General features: G+C 37.2%; 2 protein-coding genes across 3 annotated transcripts in view; one reads left to right on the top strand and one right to left on the bottom strand.

Annotated features, from left to right (window-relative positions):
- The window catches only part of Fyb2 (FYN binding protein 2), a 103,208-nt gene extending 99,323 nt beyond the window's left edge, over nt 1-3,885 (top strand). The window contains exons 17-20 of the mRNA XM_013114976.3: nt 116-209; nt 2,491-2,647; nt 2,730-2,763; nt 3,161-3,885. Coding sequence (XP_012970430.2) covers nt 116-209; nt 2,491-2,647; nt 2,730-2,763; nt 3,161-3,173 — 298 coding nt within the window. The 3' untranslated portion in view covers nt 3,174-3,885. The remainder of the gene's footprint in view (nt 1-115; nt 210-2,490; nt 2,648-2,729; nt 2,764-3,160) is intronic.
- Nucleotides 3,886-7,763: 3,878 nt separating this feature from the next.
- Prkaa2 (protein kinase AMP-activated catalytic subunit alpha 2) overlaps nt 7,764-17,953 on the bottom strand; it is a 60,984-nt gene continuing 50,794 nt past the window's right edge. For both annotated transcript variants that reach the window (XM_040757046.1, XM_040757047.1), the window contains 2 exons: nt 15,443-15,569; nt 7,764-15,004 (listed from right to left, as the gene is read on the bottom strand). In XM_040757046.1, the coding sequence (XP_040612980.1) occupies nt 14,766-15,004; nt 15,443-15,569 (366 nt within the window). In that variant the 3' untranslated portion in view covers nt 7,764-14,765. The remainder of the gene's footprint in view (nt 15,005-15,442; nt 15,570-17,953) is intronic.

Raw genomic sequence — 17,953 nt, 5'->3', positions numbered from 1 at the left:
GTTATACGTGCACTAAATTACACCTGAGTTTATCCCAAGGCAGGATTACTTCAGACTCACAAATTTAGGATTTTGTTATGCTACACTTAATCTTACCCATGTTATTTCTTTCCAGCTTTTCTCCCAGAAATTTCTTCAGAACTAAGAAGCACAACTTAGAAAAGAATAGAATGGAAAAAGAAGAAAAACTTTTCAGAGAAAGATTTCAGGTATGTTCTCTTCTGAAAGTGAAAACTAACACTATCGACAATTAAAATTTTCCACTCTTCAAGGCTCCATTAGTTTGCTGAGATAAAGATCTGATCTTTTGACTAAAACAGTCAGATACACACCTGTACTGGCATGCCTTTGTACGCTGCTATTCCATCCAGTAAAGCTTCTATTCAAATCTCACTGCATCAGCCCATCTGTGCAATACTGATTATAAGGAGACCCTTTCATATTTCAGTTCCCAGTGTAAAAGTGGATGTGTTGTGTGTGAGGGAGTGAGTGGAGCATTTTCCACTGCTCCCAAGTCGAACTGGTCCTTCCTGATTTCATATTCTGCCAAAGTGAGAACTTCTGAATTCAGGAAACATTTTAAACAATGAGTCAGAGTGACCAGAAATGTTTGGTAGTTTCCTCAAGTCATGACAGCAGCCGGTCTGTTTTCTCTCCTCACATTCTGTGTCTGCTCTTTCTGCTTTGGTAACAAATGCTCACACTCTTTCTGAGCGAGCTTGCACCTCTCCCTCCCTGTGGCCTCCTTCCTCCAGGCACCAGCTTGGTCTACTCTTCATCTGCTATCCCCCCGCTACTTTCTCCATCTGAGGTGTTCACTTATCAAGACCCAGTTGAGGCATCTTCTCATTCCAGAAAGACCTGCTCAAACTTCCGATTAAGGAAATTGCTCTTCTGCTTACCTACAGACCAGTTCCTGGTGCAGTTCATAATACTGAACTGTGAACTTCTAGGAGACACAGATTATCTTCACAACCACGTGCTCAGCAGAGAACACTACCTCACACTCCATAAACATCCCAAACTGTTTTAGAAAGTGAACTTTACATAAGACTATACATAAATCCTTTAACCTCTAATGTCATTTATTTGGCCAAAGCTGCTAAGGAAGTTATTATCTGAAATCACTACACATTAGATCAAAAACAGTGTAGTGATCTCTGGTTGAAAAGACCCTTATAATCCACCAAGGCTTTCTTCTTTGTCTGTCCCAAATGGGACGGAAATCCCATCTCCTCTATGTTTATGAGTCTGTCCCTTATTACCTGAGGTGGGCTTCCAGTTATCTTTAGGAAAATATATTCTATTTCAATCCAGCTCAAATTAAAAAATATTATGTACACATCACTGTTGACAGAACTTGAGGGTACAAAGGCGAGGAACACTCGCCTCTAGTTTCTTTTTAAAAGGCAATGTGTTTACTACATCCTACAATAGGAATATATTTAGTACAGTTACAGTAGTACGTTGTTCATGTAGTCACAAAGACATATAAGAGGTTGTGAGCAGCAGAGTATTTCAAGTACAGAGAGAGCACACTAGCTCACATAAGTCAAGGCCTGGAGTTATGGGAAGTATATGTTTACAACGCACCATGGGACTTCCAGGTGTTTCAGTAAGGACAAAGATAAAGGGACAAGGAATAACAGTGTACAAAGGACCCTGAATATCAAGCCAAAAAATGTGGACCTCTTCCTAAAGGCAAAAGAGACTTCAGAACTGTGTAACTAGGAAGGAGGCCAACTTCAGATTTGTTTTTTAAAAAGCCACTGCGAATTCATCCCAAACAAAACAATGGCCTAGAGAGAGGAAGAGATGCTAGGGGTTTGTGAGGGTAGCAGGTGGTGCTCTTAGTCAGGTGAGGTGACATTACAGGTCATCCTAATCTGCTGAAGTAAACACCAATGATTGAAGCTACCTAACCTAGTTTTTGTTTTCCTGCTCAGTGCATGAGAAGGTGAAGTACCCCGTAGGCCAGCTCACTAGGAAGCAATCCAGTGGGATCAGGAACTGAATTTCCCACCAAGGATTGCTCCCCCACAAATGCCTGTCTTTCACCATACACAGTGGGCATCCCCCTGCCGCATATACCCAACTACCACCATTTTAACATACACATGCTCTTCACAGGTGAGGACGGACCATTATCCTGAAACAGAAAGTTACCTCTACAGTTTTGTTTAAATGTTTCCTCTCCTGCGTTAGGAGGTAGCTTTGTTACTGTTTCAGCATGCCAGGTGTGGGATATTCACACCCACCAGGACTTGTTCTAATATGTATCAGTGATATGAAAACAGTTGTAAAATATGAGCACATTAGACAAATGTTTTGGTTTGGATTTTGCTATTAAGGGACTTTCACTGTAATGCCCTATCATTTATTTTGTCAGTATCTAGCATCCCTTTTTGAGATTACTATATTGTATCTTTCATTAATTCTGTTGTAATAACTATGCAGGCATGCCCTTACTAGAGTAATTTCTCATTTTAGTATGGTAAAGAGATCGTGGTTATTAACAGAGCAGTGGCATGCTCCAGCAACTCACGAAATGGAATATTTGATCTGCCAATAACTCCTGGGGAACAGCTGGAAGTCATCGACACCACTGAACAAAACCTAGTGATATGTCGTAACTCCAAAGGCAAATGTGAGTTTGTTGAACTTTTTTCTTTTAGTTAAAATTTTTCTCTAGAAATCTCAGGTTAGTAATGTGAGTTTTGTTTCTACAGATGGATATGTGCTCATTGAACATCTACATTTCAAGTAAGTTTAGTCTTAAAGGACTACCAAGTTTATTAGGAAACTAAGTATGCAGCTAGTTTTCAGCATACCAGATGTGGTAGATTCACACCCACTATGAAGCTACGAAAACTAGCTTCCCAGAATTTGGGAAGCCGGAGGATCTCTGAGTTCAAGGCCAGCCTGGTGAGTTCCAGGATAGCCAGGACTACATAGATTAACCCTGTCCATTGAAACCTAGCTATATAGTGCAATTTCTCAAACTACATCAGAGAAAGTCTTAACCCTGGACTCCTGAGTATACTAACCAAACTAACATGCAGAACTCATTTGTAACAGTTTTTAAAAATCATCTGAAATCTCCTAACTGTTGCATTTACCATCCAGTTCATGTGTTTGCATGTTCTCTTTTGTGTTCCAGGCATCAGGGATGATCCCATTAGGAAAGTATGCATAAGTCAGGATGTGCCCCAAGTGTGAGTCCGGCCTTAGAGTACTCTCAGTTCCTGTGTCCAATGAGATGGGATGGTCTGTGGACACTTCTGTCAGAAAGTCGGAAGAAAATTCTCAATGTTGGCTTTACTTCAGAAAAGTTTGTCTGTCAGTGTCTAGTTTACTGCTGGTTCAAGAGACTGTGAGACAGAGCATTAGTATGTGAGCGCTTGCCTTATGGCACCAGTGAGCTGTGCAGATGATTAGTCAACTTCTGATGTTAGTACACATCGAATGTGATTTCTGGGTGCACATCTACATTTCATATGAACCCTAAGTAGTAAATAGTGTAACCATGGCACTTTCAACACTAACAACCAAAAAAAACCACACCTGAGCCATAATCATTTTTTTAAGATAAGTACTACTGAAGGAAACAGTTTGCTGAGGAAAAAAAAATCCTTTCCAAATTCAACCTGAAGTATTGTTTAGAAGTGTTTAAGTACATTTAATGAAAATGTGAAAATATATACATGTATCATGTTAAAACTTCATACTACTTAAAATAGGGAAATTAGTTTGTCTATGCCCAGAACATATCCAAATATATTACATTCCCATGATAATTCATAGAAATTGCAGAGTTGTAAATAACATGCTGGTTCTACCTGATGTACACTGTATGCTAATAATAAATTTTACATATACTTTCAACTGTTCGATTTTTTTTCCATTTCCTAATTTTCTAGAGGACCCAAAGCTCAGTTCCCAGCACTTACATGCAGTAGCTCACAATACCTCTAGATGAAACACCCTCCTCTGGCCTCCAGGGTACCTGCTGTCATGTGGCTTATGTTCCCAAAAACACACATGAAGAGAGTCTTCCTCGGCTCTTTAAGTAGCAGGCACGGTGTAAGGCGTTTCCTGACAGCCTCATCCTTTCTACTTCAAAGCTACTTTTGAGCTACCATGTTCTTCCATCTTCCTCTACATGGTTCAGGTGGATGTTTCCATTCTAAAACACATGAATCAAAGCTTAGCAAAACTAAACACATTATACGTGAAATGACCAAAGGATTAAGAAAAGTGTTACAGCAAAAGTGGCACTAAATGTTGAACAATCTTCTTGTACACTGTGAAGACGTGTTATTCTCATTGGTTTAGTAAAGAGCTAAATGGCCAATAGCCAGGCAGGAAGGGGTTAGGCAGATTTGCAAACAGGGAGAGAGCTCTGGTATGAAAAGGATAGAGTTGCCAGAATACTAGTAGAGAAGCAAGATGAACATGCCATGCTGAGAAAAGGTACCAAAGTCATGGTAGACTATAGATAAAACATATGGGTTAATTTAAGTTGTAAGAGCTAGTTAGTAACAAGCCTAAGCTATGGAGCATTTGTAATTAATAAGTCTGTGTGCTTATTTGGGAGCAGCTGGCAGGACAGAAAATTCCACCTACAACTTGAAATAAAGACACAAACTATGAAAAATCTATATTCTTCTTGCACTGTGAAAAACTTCAGGCAAATGATATGCACTAGGCCTGGTAGAAATGGCTTCCTCTAAAGACAGGGGGACCCAGTTAAGGATTAGACTAAGACGAAATGCCAATGTTTGGGAAGGAATTCATGGAGATAGGGATACAAATTACCGAGAAAAAAAAAGACTTCTTTGCAATATTCACAAGAAAGTTCATAAGACCCCACACCTAGATGAAGAGCTACAGGCAATCAATGGCTTCTGAGAGAGGGAAACTCTGTCTTCTATAGCAACATGCTCCCTGATTCATTATACAAGTCCAAGGAGTCAGCTCTAAACACATGTACATAGGAAGAACACTAAATAGGCTCGGGGGGGGGGGGGGGTGACAGTAATTATTACAGGAGAGTCATGAGTAGCAGAAATGACACAATTACAGTACTCACAGGAGTTTCAAAGAAAAAGCGTTAGGTTAAAAGAAAAATGTATGATTTATCTATTTTTTTGCCTTTGGAAATGAACCTTAACAGGCAAAGACAGATGCAGCCTTAACACATCATCACAAGTAAATAAAAGAAACGAGCAGGTACAGCCCTACTGAGGCCTGACACATTGGACTCAGGACTGAAGGCAGTCACAAGACATAGGCAAGGCCACTTCATTTTGATTACAGGAACAATTGTAAACATACATTCAACATCAGTGCACCTAATCCCACTAAACAGACCCAGCTGGATATAAAGCCCTATAGTAATATGGGTAGGTGACTTCAACACCCTGCTCTCACCAACAGTCAACCAGACATAGCAAGGAAACATCAAGTAAACTTAATATTTCATCTGCAGAGTTCAGAGTACACATTTTCAGCACTCTAAAAATAGACCACATTTTTTAACACAAAGCAAGTCCTAACAATTTTTTTAGAAAATACTGAATTTCTTGTATTCTATATGAACACAATGACTAAAACTAGAAATAAGAGTATTTAACTCATGAAGATAGGACAACTATTGAACAATGACTGAGTTATAAAAAAAGGGGGGGGATAAATTTCAGGATGTTTAGAACTCAAATGCCAGAACCTGTGCTATATTCTGAAAATCTCCAGTGGGAAGTGTGTGGTTATAAAACTGAAAATGTAGCCCAAGGTATTGGTCCCATCATTCATCTCAGTATTGTCATGAGTAGCCGAAGGTTTTGGCCATATTGTCACTTCAGAAGTCAGTGCATATTTCCCAAGGCTTTCCCTTGCCAATCACCCTGGAGGTCAACACATGTGCTGCCAGGGCTCCCCCCTCCAGTCCCCATCACCAGGGAGGCCATTGCACTCACCAAGGCTTCAGCCATGCCCACAGTCCTGCTGTCACCTAAGCAAGGCCAGATCACTGCAGCCACTTTGCCTGTGAGTAAGCGCCTGTTGGCTCCAGTCCTCACAGCTGCAGTTCACGTAGGTGTAGCATTGGAAATGAAGGGCCCAACCCTTAGCTACTGGGAACCGAACATGGACTCGCGATATTTGCTAGTGAAAACTAGACAGGGTTGAGAGTTATCCCCCTTGTGTTTGTTTTGCTTTATTAGTAAGCACGTGTTTTCATCCTGTGTCTTTTTGTGTTCTGTTGCATTTTTGGTTTTGTCTTGTTAATATTTTACTAGTTTTTTATATTTATTCATAAATTTATATATTATTAACTCACTGTGTTTTAACCTGTGTCACTGGAATGGGGCTTCTGAGATGGCTCAATAGTTGCGAACACTGCTCTTCTGGAGGACCCCACTTTAATTCTCATCACCTATGTAAAAGCTCACAACCATCTGTAACTCCAGTTCCAGGGGTCACATGGATAAGTGTATTGCTTACTTTTCTATTGCTGAAAAAGAATGTCCAAATATAGACAATATTCAAATAATCCAACATGACTAGGTTCTTCAAAACAAGGTCTCATTCTTGGTACCAACTTCTGTACCAGTTACTTTTCTATTGTTGATAAAACATCATGACCATTCCAGAGGGACAAGAGGCCATCATGATGAAGAGGCATAGCAGCAAGCAGTAGACATGGCTGCAGGAGCAGAACGTTGGGAGTTCACATCTTGAACTGCAATCATGAAGCAGAGAATGTAAACTAGAAGCAGGCAAAGATACACATCTCAAACTTCCTTCAGCAAGTTGACTCCTAAACCTCCCAAAATAGTGCCACCAATTGAGGAACAAGGGTTCAAATATCTGAATCTATGGAGAGCCATCTCATTCAAATCCCTCAGAAATGAATAAACATGTAACTGAAGCTCCATTGCTTCCATTTAACTAACAGTAAAGATGTTCACCAAGATGAATCATCATAAGGACAGAAATCACAGGATCATTTCAATTGATGCAGAAAAGACAACAAAATTTAACATGTCTTCATAACAAAAGTCTTGGAGAATTTAGGGATAGAACATTCTACAAACTAAAAGATTACAAATGACAAACCTGTAAACAACAGTATATTAAACAAGAAAAACCACTTAGGTGGTAGATTGCTTACCTTGTATGCATGCGACTCTGGGTTTAAAACAGGAATGCCTCTAATCCCAACACTTGGGAGGTAGACATAGAAGGATCAGAAATTTGAGACTCCATAGTGAGTCTGAGGTAAACTTGTGTTACATAAGATCCTGTCTCAAAAACAAAACAAAACAATAAAACAATAGGAGGAGAAGGGGAAGGAGAAAGAACAGGGTCAATTAAAAAAGAGGAAGATGAAGAGGAAGAAATACTACTCATAGTTGTTATATTACTACTATTAGTAGTAATAGTAATAATTAACAATAAATGTGCAGTAGTAGTAGACAACTTGTGTTCAGTCACCTGAGAAAATCCAAGAATACCTGTGGCACTTCCAAGAATACAATACATCTGTGCTAAGTTCTTAAAATTGTGGCAATTTGTTATTTAAAAAAATAGAACACTTAGATATGGCTCAGGTTAAAAATACAGTGTACAGTAACAAAGACAAAAGTGTATAACAATGGTGCAAAATCTCCAATGAGTCATAAGCAATTTCTAAGACAGCTTCCTTAGGAATTATTAACTGAAACACAGAACAGCGGTTAATGACTGAACAGAAACAAAAATAGCTTTCAAATTAACCAGATTTTAATTTGACTTTGTGGAAAATGCAGACACATAATCAGATAGGCCACTTTTCTCTTGCATTTGTTGCCAATGAGTTCCATACAGTGCAAACATTAATTAGACAGAACCTGCAAATATGAAATGCTTTGCAATTCACTAATCTTTTCTACATGGTTATTCAAGATAAATCCTTCCCACCAATCATTTAACTCACAAAAATGCATAACAAATAAAACTGAAAGTAGAATCTATAGTTAAACAAAATCACTGTGAGTCTGTTGTCTTCTGTTCTGAAACAAACTATACAAATGTAGTTCCATTTCAACAATTTAACAATGTTCTTCAATAGAAACATACTCTAGCAGTGTACCAATGAGCTAATACATTAATACATTATGGGACTACTTTACAGGTTAAGAATGAATGCATGGTGTTCCTGAAAACAAATCAAATAATTACTTTCCAATAATCATGATATATTATGATCATACACATAACCTAGTATCTGCCAACTTTCAATTTTATTGTTTACACTCAAGAATCACTGTATAATCGTTAAACATGATGACAACACCATTACTCCCAAAATACTATCCTTCAAGGTCATAGTTATGACAGCTTCACAGTCAACACTCAAAACAGTACAACCATGGGTATTTGTGGACAGTATTGACAGAAATCTGTATTTTGGTACATTAAGGCAGCTTCAGCCAACATTCTGAATAACAATATTTATTGAAACAAAAGACAGGCTTTAAATATTTGAGGTTTCCAAGAAATTTTAAGTGTCTTACAACAAGAACACTATAATTTATGAAATTGTGTCTTAAACATTCTCAGCACTACGCTCTTATTACATACATCTAAAAACAAGGTACTCATCCTACCAGTATCAAAGGTGTCTAGTAAAACAGCAAAGATTGACATTGAATATGGGACTATAAACCCCTACTTCCGGGCTTTCAAACGACTTCTCACACACATCTGTGAGGTAGGTTATTATCCACATTTTGTACAAGAGAAAATTACACAAGGTTACATAACTTGTGCTGCTACAGTAGCAAACAGGGAACAGGATTTCAATTAGATTAGGTCTTTAGCTCTGCATTTCTTTCCTTTATAAACTTTAAAATATAATTGCATTTATTTTAAAAGCACAAGACGGCAGCCAAATATTTGCCCAGGTGGCTTTAAAAGGTGAAATAAGTGAAACAGAAACTCTATTCAGTGAACAACTGCCGGTGGTGACTGTGTGAAGCAGGATTGAAAAGGCAGAAGCAAATCACTATTTGTGATCATTTGTGGGGCAGGTCACAGGGAGACAGAGAACTCAAAAGAAAATGGAGTTTGTGTGTTTGCTTTTACTCTGCAATTATTTGAGAAGGCACCAGGTACTGTTTCTTTCTTTGTGTAGACAGTGGGTCTATGTCTCTTCCATTCTAGGAAAATGTTCGCCATCTCCAAAAATGGGCTTCATTTGGTAACAAAACTTATTTACAAGAGACTTTCAGCTGTGAAAATGCACATTTAGATTAGCAGGCGAGAAATAACAATGCAATTCTTTCCTAGGAAGATTCTGTTTCGCTTTGAAACTTTAAATTAACACAAAGTAGCAAATCTTGAATTTAAAAAAATCACTGTATAAACCTTATTTTTTTTTTAAAGTCTATGTTCAAAGTTTTCTTCATTCTAGGACATTCTACAAATCCTTAACTATTTTTTTTTAAACTGGAGAGAATATTACACCCTAGAATTTCCTTAATTGCACTTTAAATATAATTCAATTTACCCACCCTGCTTATCCAAATTATCATGAATGGCCACTATAAAATTTGAACTGCTTTTAAATATAAACTATAGTTACCAAAAGTCACATGCAGTCACAAACAGCATTGTTATACAAGGCTGCCAGTAAACATTAACGTTGGCTCACAAAATACAGGCTCCCAGTCTGATAACATCTATATGGACCTGATTCTCATCAGGTTATGGCTGAAGAAGTTTAATCAGAACTTAATCCAGTCTAGACTGTGGGTCCTGTTTCTCATGGTATAACTGTTTGGTGGCATCGACTGCATCATAAGTATTCAAGGAAAGGCAGGCAAAGAAGCATCTTACTTGTTTAAATAACATATATGTATATCTAAATATACATACATGAGTGAGTTTAAGCTCACTACCTTAAGCTACATTTGCAAGTTTTAAAAGGTTTGAGAGAATTTCTATCAAGCCAATAGTGATTAGGTAATTCATAGAGACACACTCTATGAAAATAGTGTCCTATCATTTATGTACAAAATAAAAAATTACCAATATGAAATTTAGATAAGCCTGTTTCAGATAACAGTCACAAACTATGATCATTTAGATAGGGACTGGGCTGGTTCTTTACAGGAGAATTTTCAGTATCACATAAATAAGGACAGGGGATTTAGGTCAGTGGACAAGCACTTGCTTCACATGTGAAGTCCTGGGTTTAATTCCCAGTACAAAACTCCCCATACCCCCAAAATCACATAAATAAAATTGAAGAAAAAATTATGTTCTAGATTTTTCTAGATTTTAAGCACCCTCAATAACTTATAAATACTTACAAAAATCAATATAATCATAAATATTTCACATAATTACATCTAGTTAGTGTAATCAACTAGCTGCTATAATTAAACTAGATATATTCAATCACAACTACTGTATGTCACTCCAGGACTTATAAGCAATACACCAGTGTTTATTTTTATTACTTGCCTATCAGATTTTCACAAACTCAAACTGTTCAGCCCAAAAGAAAGGTGAAGTGTTACAAAGGACGCTTGGTCACCAATGAATCCATGTATGGCACTCATGACTTATGGAGAGACTGCTGTTCCTGCTCACTGGACTGGTTACTGGAAGGAAGTGTATTAGCACTGCCACCACTATGTATTAGCTAGCCATCTTCTGGTTAATGCTAAATTCATGTGATGCTTTTGATTTGCTGATGTTTTTGCCATTTGCATTCCAGTAGTCCAAGTAGCTGTTTTTAGAATAATACAGGTGTATACACCTTTAAAATGCCTCAAACTAAGAAAGAACATTCATACTGATATAAAAAAAAACAAGTACATAAACAGTAGACACTAACACAAATTCTCTGAGGAAATAAACAAGTCAGAACTTTCAAGCTCAAAGGGAAACTAAGCTCTTTTCTCTATCCCTTGCATTTTAGGGTTTTGAAATTGAGTCCAAATCCAAGATTAAACTTACTAAGAGATGAACATAGCCTTCACCCAAACTTTTCAACATAGTTGCTGAGAAGTACTGAAGTCCTGATCCCTACTTGAAAGCCATGGAGTAACTGAAGGAAAGGTAACAGGCAGAGATAGGCCAGACTGAAGAGTTTCAGACCTTTAAACCAAACAAAATGTCTGGTTTATGAGCAGATCTCAAATTTAGATATGAGACTCCACACCAGGAATTTAACTTATTAACCAGTGGACAGACAGAACTGCAGTGTCTGTGGTAGGTATGTTCCAGGCTGTTAAATCTTATAAACATCAATGTGGAGCCCACATTAACTGAGCATGCATACATATTAACAGATAAAGCAGTATTTAAAAAGTCTGATTTGGTTGTTTATGATTATTTTCCAATTATATTTCATTTTATCTCAAGTATTAAATTTATATTCCCTGAGTACAAACTAGTTAAGGAAAAAGTATATTGAGACTTACATAAGGATCTTTGAAGACTTATTTGCATAAAGTAAAGAATTTCTGTGCTGCATAAGCCAATTCCCTGACACAAGCACATATATTTCTGCTTAGCTTAGGCCCCTGGGTTCTCTCTGCAGATGACCAGATGTTGCAAGGGGCCCTAAAATGGTTTCTTCATCAGAACAAAACCCTAACTTGTGAATGGTTTGCTTTTGTCTCTCTCTGTGGATTTAATTGAGACAGCTTCAATTTTGGTTTCCTCGATAAAAGTACTTAGAAAATGTTCAGTGGCCATAGAAGAATGATTTAAAGCTGATTGGTTCTCCATGGAACCCTAACAGCAAGTCACTGGTCTCTTATTCTTCTGGTAACCTAGTCTAACACTTTTTAGTCATCCATTAAGAGAAAAAAAGAAGTTCTACCTAAAAATACCAATCTGATTAAGAAACCCAACATGTGATACAAGCTGCAGCCTCAGGATGAACATGTCTGCATGGTAAATGGAGTGGTTCCAAATTTGAATCAGGCTGTCCACAGCACATGAAAGGGGAGAAGTGCTGATTTCAGTGTCACATTGGCTGTGGCCCTCAGGGACAATTGTTCTCCACACCTTCTTAAGGAATGTTAAGGGTCTTGCTATCCCTCTAGTCTAGTTTGGCCTCCAAGTCTCTCCCTGCCTCATGCTCCCCAGTGGAATTACAGGTAACAGCCATATTCAGCAGATCGTTTCAAACAATAAACTGGTTTGGGCAATGTAGGGTTACACATGGTTATGTGGCTTGCTTTTTGTGAAAGAACTTACCCAAGTCTTTAGTGCTAATGCCCACTGTCCTCTGTAAGGTGCAGAGCAGAACACATGTTTTCCAAAAATTATTCCATGGGATTTCTTTGTTTCAGGAAATACTATTTTAGAACCAAGTGGGGATCCATTCCCAGGGCATAAACAAGGCCCACACCTATAACCTAACAATAATTCCCCCTGGGATCCAAGGGGAGAGCCTGCTCTTAACTCACTGCCTACTACATCCATCGTTGACTGAAATGTGGAAATTTTAAATTTGGAGAGAAATCTTTCCTTCTCTGTTGCCAAGAGCAGCAACAAAAAAAAAAAAAAAACAAAAAAAAACATGCTATGACAAAGTCCTAGCTTCTATTTTGCTAGATGAGTCACTTAATTATCTCTGCAAACCAATTTACTCTATCACCTAGATTCACAAAACAATTATGTTTTAAGATGTTAAAAGAAACAAAATGATGACCTTCAGTTCTCCTGAAATTCAACAGGTAATTGTCAACCTGGGTATTCATAAACACTGGAACAAATAAGAAATAGTAAATCTTTTTTTGCTCTTGAATAGCATCATAACCAATCAAAGAAAATAATTTTGCTATTTGCAAGCTTCTAACATCAAATTCACTAGACTTAAGAGAGCATTCTGGCATCCTTCCTGCCTTCAAACTGTTGTGGATGTTGTTATTAGAGGTAAGGAATCCAATCAGTTCCTTATTTCAAAGTCTTTCATTTATAATTAGGCAAATATTATGAAGTGGTATTCCCCCTTACACACAAAAAGGGATATGTACACATTTGGAGAAGCCAAAATTATGCCACATCCATAAACCATTAGACAAAACAGGACTAAGTATTGCTATTAAAATAACTACTAAGAATTACTGTCTATTGCCACAAGATGGCAATCTTTCAAAGATTAAAAACCTAGGCTACCTTAATTGTACACCACCCACTTTCTCAAACTGGAGAACAAAGGTCTTTTATTTTGGTATTGAGAAGTTGGAGTGATAAGTACTGACCATCATTTTCTAAAAACAAGCAAACAAAAAAACCTACAAAATTATCTGATGTGTTATGATGTAAACTCATGATTCAAAAAGCTATTTAAAGAGAGACAAACTAGTCTTCCACAAACACATGAGAAATTTAGTCTAATGCTATATCATTTGCTCTTCTTGGTAGATAGAAAACAAAACATTTTTGGTGAAGAGAAACCTGTCAAGGCAATGTTGCTTTCATTATCAAGAGCTTAATATTTTCTAGGGTAAAGCAGGTCAATGATTTGTTAATCACAACATAAATACAATAAATGAATAAATACATTATTAGATAAATTATACATAATTTTAAAATACTTTTACTAAAATAAAATATAACCAATTAACTTTATCCTGCTAGATAGTGTTTTATCTTAAATTTAAAAACTTGCACAAAAAAGTTTGGTTCTTTTTGATTGAAAGCACTGATGTGTCAATACATACATGTATATATGTAAACAACACATACACTTATTCTAGGAGACTATACTTTTAAATGATTAAGGCTTCCCTATCCAATCAGATTCAATAGAGAAAGTCACAGCAGATATGCTTTGGAAGTACACACAGGTCCTAGGGACAAAGCACGGTTTTCAACCAAAAGATTAAAAAACAATGAACAAAGACAATGGTTATTAAGGAAGGAGGAGGCATCAATAACAACTTAAACCTAGGTGGATTAGCAAAGATCTCAGAGGGCCATAGCCTCCTGGCCCTCCCAACATACCCCAGGCTCACAGACACGAAACAGAGGGTCAGAGTAGAATTCCTTCAAGGGGCTGTTGGTATTTTGCCTTATTTCATTTAACTGTGTACTATTTTTGCATGATTTTGTCTTGCTTGGTGGTGGATTTAACGAAAGGCCTTGCACAAATGTTAAGAAGCCTGGAGACTGGGCATCTGTTAACAGAAACACAGTCTTCCTGGCTAATATTAGGCAGTATTTGCAGAAACCATTAAAAGAACCTAGTTTCTGGTATTTAGAGGGACAGGGCTTTCAGATTTCTACACTTAAATAATATTTGACTAACACTTATTCTATTAATCTTTTTGTGCAAGAAAGCTGGGTGGCTAGATAGTCTAACACCTTCTGAAACTTAGGAAGCAAACTGAATTTCTATGCACTAAACATGAAGGAAGGAGGTACCACCAAACCTCTCCTAAGTTAGCTGGTTCATCAGTGAAGTGTGCTAGTGAACTCACAAGTATAAACTAGCAAACATCAACATTCATCCATTAAAGGTACTACTACCTACTCGAATTTATCATAGGCACAGTAGAATAATAGTTCTAAAAGTAAACAAAATGACAGACTTTTATGTTTTCGGTAATTCCAATACACTGCGTGTCACCTGGGAATATTCACATCAAATTATATTGCAGAGTATGTAATACCCAAAAGTGAGATAATAATTTAAAGAGTGTATGTGATTTTCACAGTGCAGTAACAGAAAGACAGAAACCAGTGGTAGATTATCAACGAGCTAAAGTAGTGATCAGACTGGCACACATTTCAAAGAAGTCCATGGTGTGACTGCCCAGGCGGGGGGAAGCTGAGGACAACGTGCTTCCCGTCAAAGAGCCAGTGAGAGAACCAGAAAGTGAGTGGTTCTCAGCCGTGGTGGAATCAAAACTTGACCTTGGTCTGTGCAGGCCAGCAGCAGAACAGGAGCGCTGAGGTGTTGAAGAACCAGACCTCTGCTCTACCACCTCATCTGAAAGACCAAACAACAGTAAATATAGCAAGTACACTTGCCCGAGTCTTCCCTGAAGCCGCTGCACTGAGAGAGCCTGGTAAAGACTGTGAAGTCCGTGTGTTGGGAGCAGAGGAGGCACTATCTCGTCCTTCTCACAGTCTTAACACGTTACCAATCACTCATTAACACTTCCACAGCTAGAGCGCCCCTAAGTCCTTCTCAATATAGGACACAGCATTTATACTGAAAGTGAGCATGCTTACATCCTTGAAAATACCTTCCATCCTCGGCAATTTATTTCCTGCTGAAACTGCACATTGAATTTCACTTATGTTTTTGTGAGGTCTACTTTAAACAGTAGAGAATCCACCCACCATGTTTTTGAGATGACTCTAACTCTAAGTCAAATGGTGCCAAGTTCTATTTCTCAGAACTCATCCCTGTTAGTCTTCTTACCATCAATGCTTTTAAAGTCTAAAAGATAGCTCCGATTGTCAACCAGGTAGAGCTGCAAGCTCATTTTCGCGTAAGTGCCAGTCACTGGGTTTTTCCTTCTTACTCGAAGGTGGTAGGCATTCACTACCTGAAACAGGAAATCATGAAAAATTAAACCTACACAGTGTCCCCCATCTTAGCAAAGAACAACAAAAGCAAATATGGGTGAGAGAGAGAGAGAAGGATGTATGGTTGATTCTTCTATGTCACAAGTAATTTAGCATATTTAATCCTACTAACAATACCATGTGTAAAAACTCAGATCCTATAGTCTAGACTTTAACCCAGATACAGATCTGCTCTAGGGTATTAGTAACAATCTTAGTAGCCTTTGCTTCAGTGATTTTGATCACTGAAGGAATAACAGAACTAAAAGTTAGTGGTTTACATCACGTAGAGTCATAAAATCCCAATAGCAAGATATCCTGAGGATGGTATAAAACTGCAGTTCAGATAAAGAGATTCTGGGTTTTCAGAACATGTTAGATTAGTTTCTAGATTCTTTCCATTAGATAGTTTAAAATGTTGGCATCTCTCTCTCATATATATATACATATACTATATATATGTGTGTGTGTATACATATATACATATATATATACATATATATATATATATATGCTTATAAAGTGAGACTGTGTCTCTCACTGGATCTTGAGCTTATAGAAATTTTCCTTCCTCAAGTTCCTGGAGTGCTAGTGTTACAAGCATGAGACACTATGCCCAGCAAAATTCTGTTTAACTAAATGAACTTGCTTGAGAAAAAAAAAAACTAGCCTTAGTTTAAGGAAATGTTATTTATTTAATCATGTAAAAGTAGAAAGCAAATTAAAATGGATCAAAATGTGTTGAATATTTATATGATCAATTTGATCTTTTCCCTTTAATGACTCACACAACAATTCATAGATCTGGAAATGGACAAGTAGGGAAGAGCTGGGGCACAGAAGTGTGAGAATAGAGTTGGGAGAATAACAAGAATTCATTGTATACATGTATGAAATTGTTAAAGAACTGTCTGAATTTTAAGAAGTTAAAATAGGCCAGTTATAGGGGCACACGGCTTTAATATCAGCACTTAGAAGCAGAGGCAGGTGGATGAGTTCCAGGACAACCTGGTCTACATAATGAGTTCCAATCTGACCACAGCTACATAGAGAAACCCTGTCTTGCTTGTAAAAAACAAACAGATAAAATAAAAAGTATATAAATGTTCATCACTCTCAAGAAAGAATAACAGTTAAAGGGATATCTTAAATTTTGAAAATATCCCCATTTACATTCAAAAAGTTGAACTGTAACAAAATATTAAATTGAAAAAGTAAAATGTGTGCTGATATCAAAAAAACACGCCATAATCAAATGTGATAGTTGAAAGTGAACAGTGTTGGCACTGTTAAAGACTATGGGGTCCTTTGAAGTTGTGCTGAATGCATTTTACACCACAACATGGCCATGATTCTATGGGGAGAAGAGACAGAAGGCTACAGCTTTGAAATGATAAGATCAGGTATCAAGTTGACAGAGGTAGACTTGGGCCAGTTAATACTGCCAACGTGACAAGGTCTACAACAACCTAGAAGACAAACCGCTGGGTATATGTGAGAGATTTTCTATTTTTTATTAAAAAAAGTAAAAATAAAGAAAGTAGCTGGGTGTAGTGGCACATGCCTTTAATCCCAGCACTCCAGAGGCAGAGGCAGGTAGATTTCCAGAGAAAGCCTGTCTCAGAGAAAAAAATAAAAGTAAAAGAAATAGAGTAATAATAATAGATAAATAAGTCATGTAAAGATGGAAAATATACAGAGAGTCTGGATACTGTATGCTATTGTGTTTTTCAGTTTTTTGATTGCTAAAGAAGGAACAACTGCTAAAGTACACTTGACTATAAATGCTGCTGAATTAATTCAACTTATATCTTTTAAAAATGCCTTGATTTCAAAATTTAAGTATAACGATATGTTACTTTGGAGAAGATATTTTATTTCTGTTTTCACAGAAAATGGAAAGCTGTGGATTACTTCCAGGCTTCTGTGGTTTGTTGAACCAAGACCCCCGGAAGTGGTGGGCCAGGTGTTCCAACAATTAAGACAGCTAAGATGATGCAGCCTTACAGATCACGAAAATAAGGACTTATACAGGTTTCTGTGTTTTGTCATGATCCCCATGGTATGGACAGTGACCCCTTCCAGCAGAAAGCAGCTTGGAATGAGCAACGTCCAAATTCCCAAATATTGTTTATAAATCTTTGTTTTCAATTGAATGGGGTTGCTTATAATTGGTTAATGATCATAAGTAATTTCTTTTTAAAGGTAAAAGGGAATATGCTATGGAAATGAATACTTTGTAACGGTATAGTTTTTCATTTATTGATACAAATTCATGGTCAATTTTGTGATATGTATATTTCTCTTCTTGATTAAATATTGTGCTTATAATGATCTTTTAAAACATAATGCACAATTAAATACA

The sequence above is a fragment of the Mesocricetus auratus genome, unplaced genomic scaffold (genome assembly GCF_017639785.1).
Source record: "Mesocricetus auratus isolate SY011 unplaced genomic scaffold, BCM_Maur_2.0 Super-Scaffold_100014, whole genome shotgun sequence".
NCBI lineage: Eukaryota > Metazoa > Chordata > Mammalia > Rodentia > Cricetidae > Mesocricetus > Mesocricetus auratus.
The sequence above is the reverse complement of the archived record's forward strand: the minus strand, read 5'-3'. Positions and strand labels throughout refer to the sequence as shown.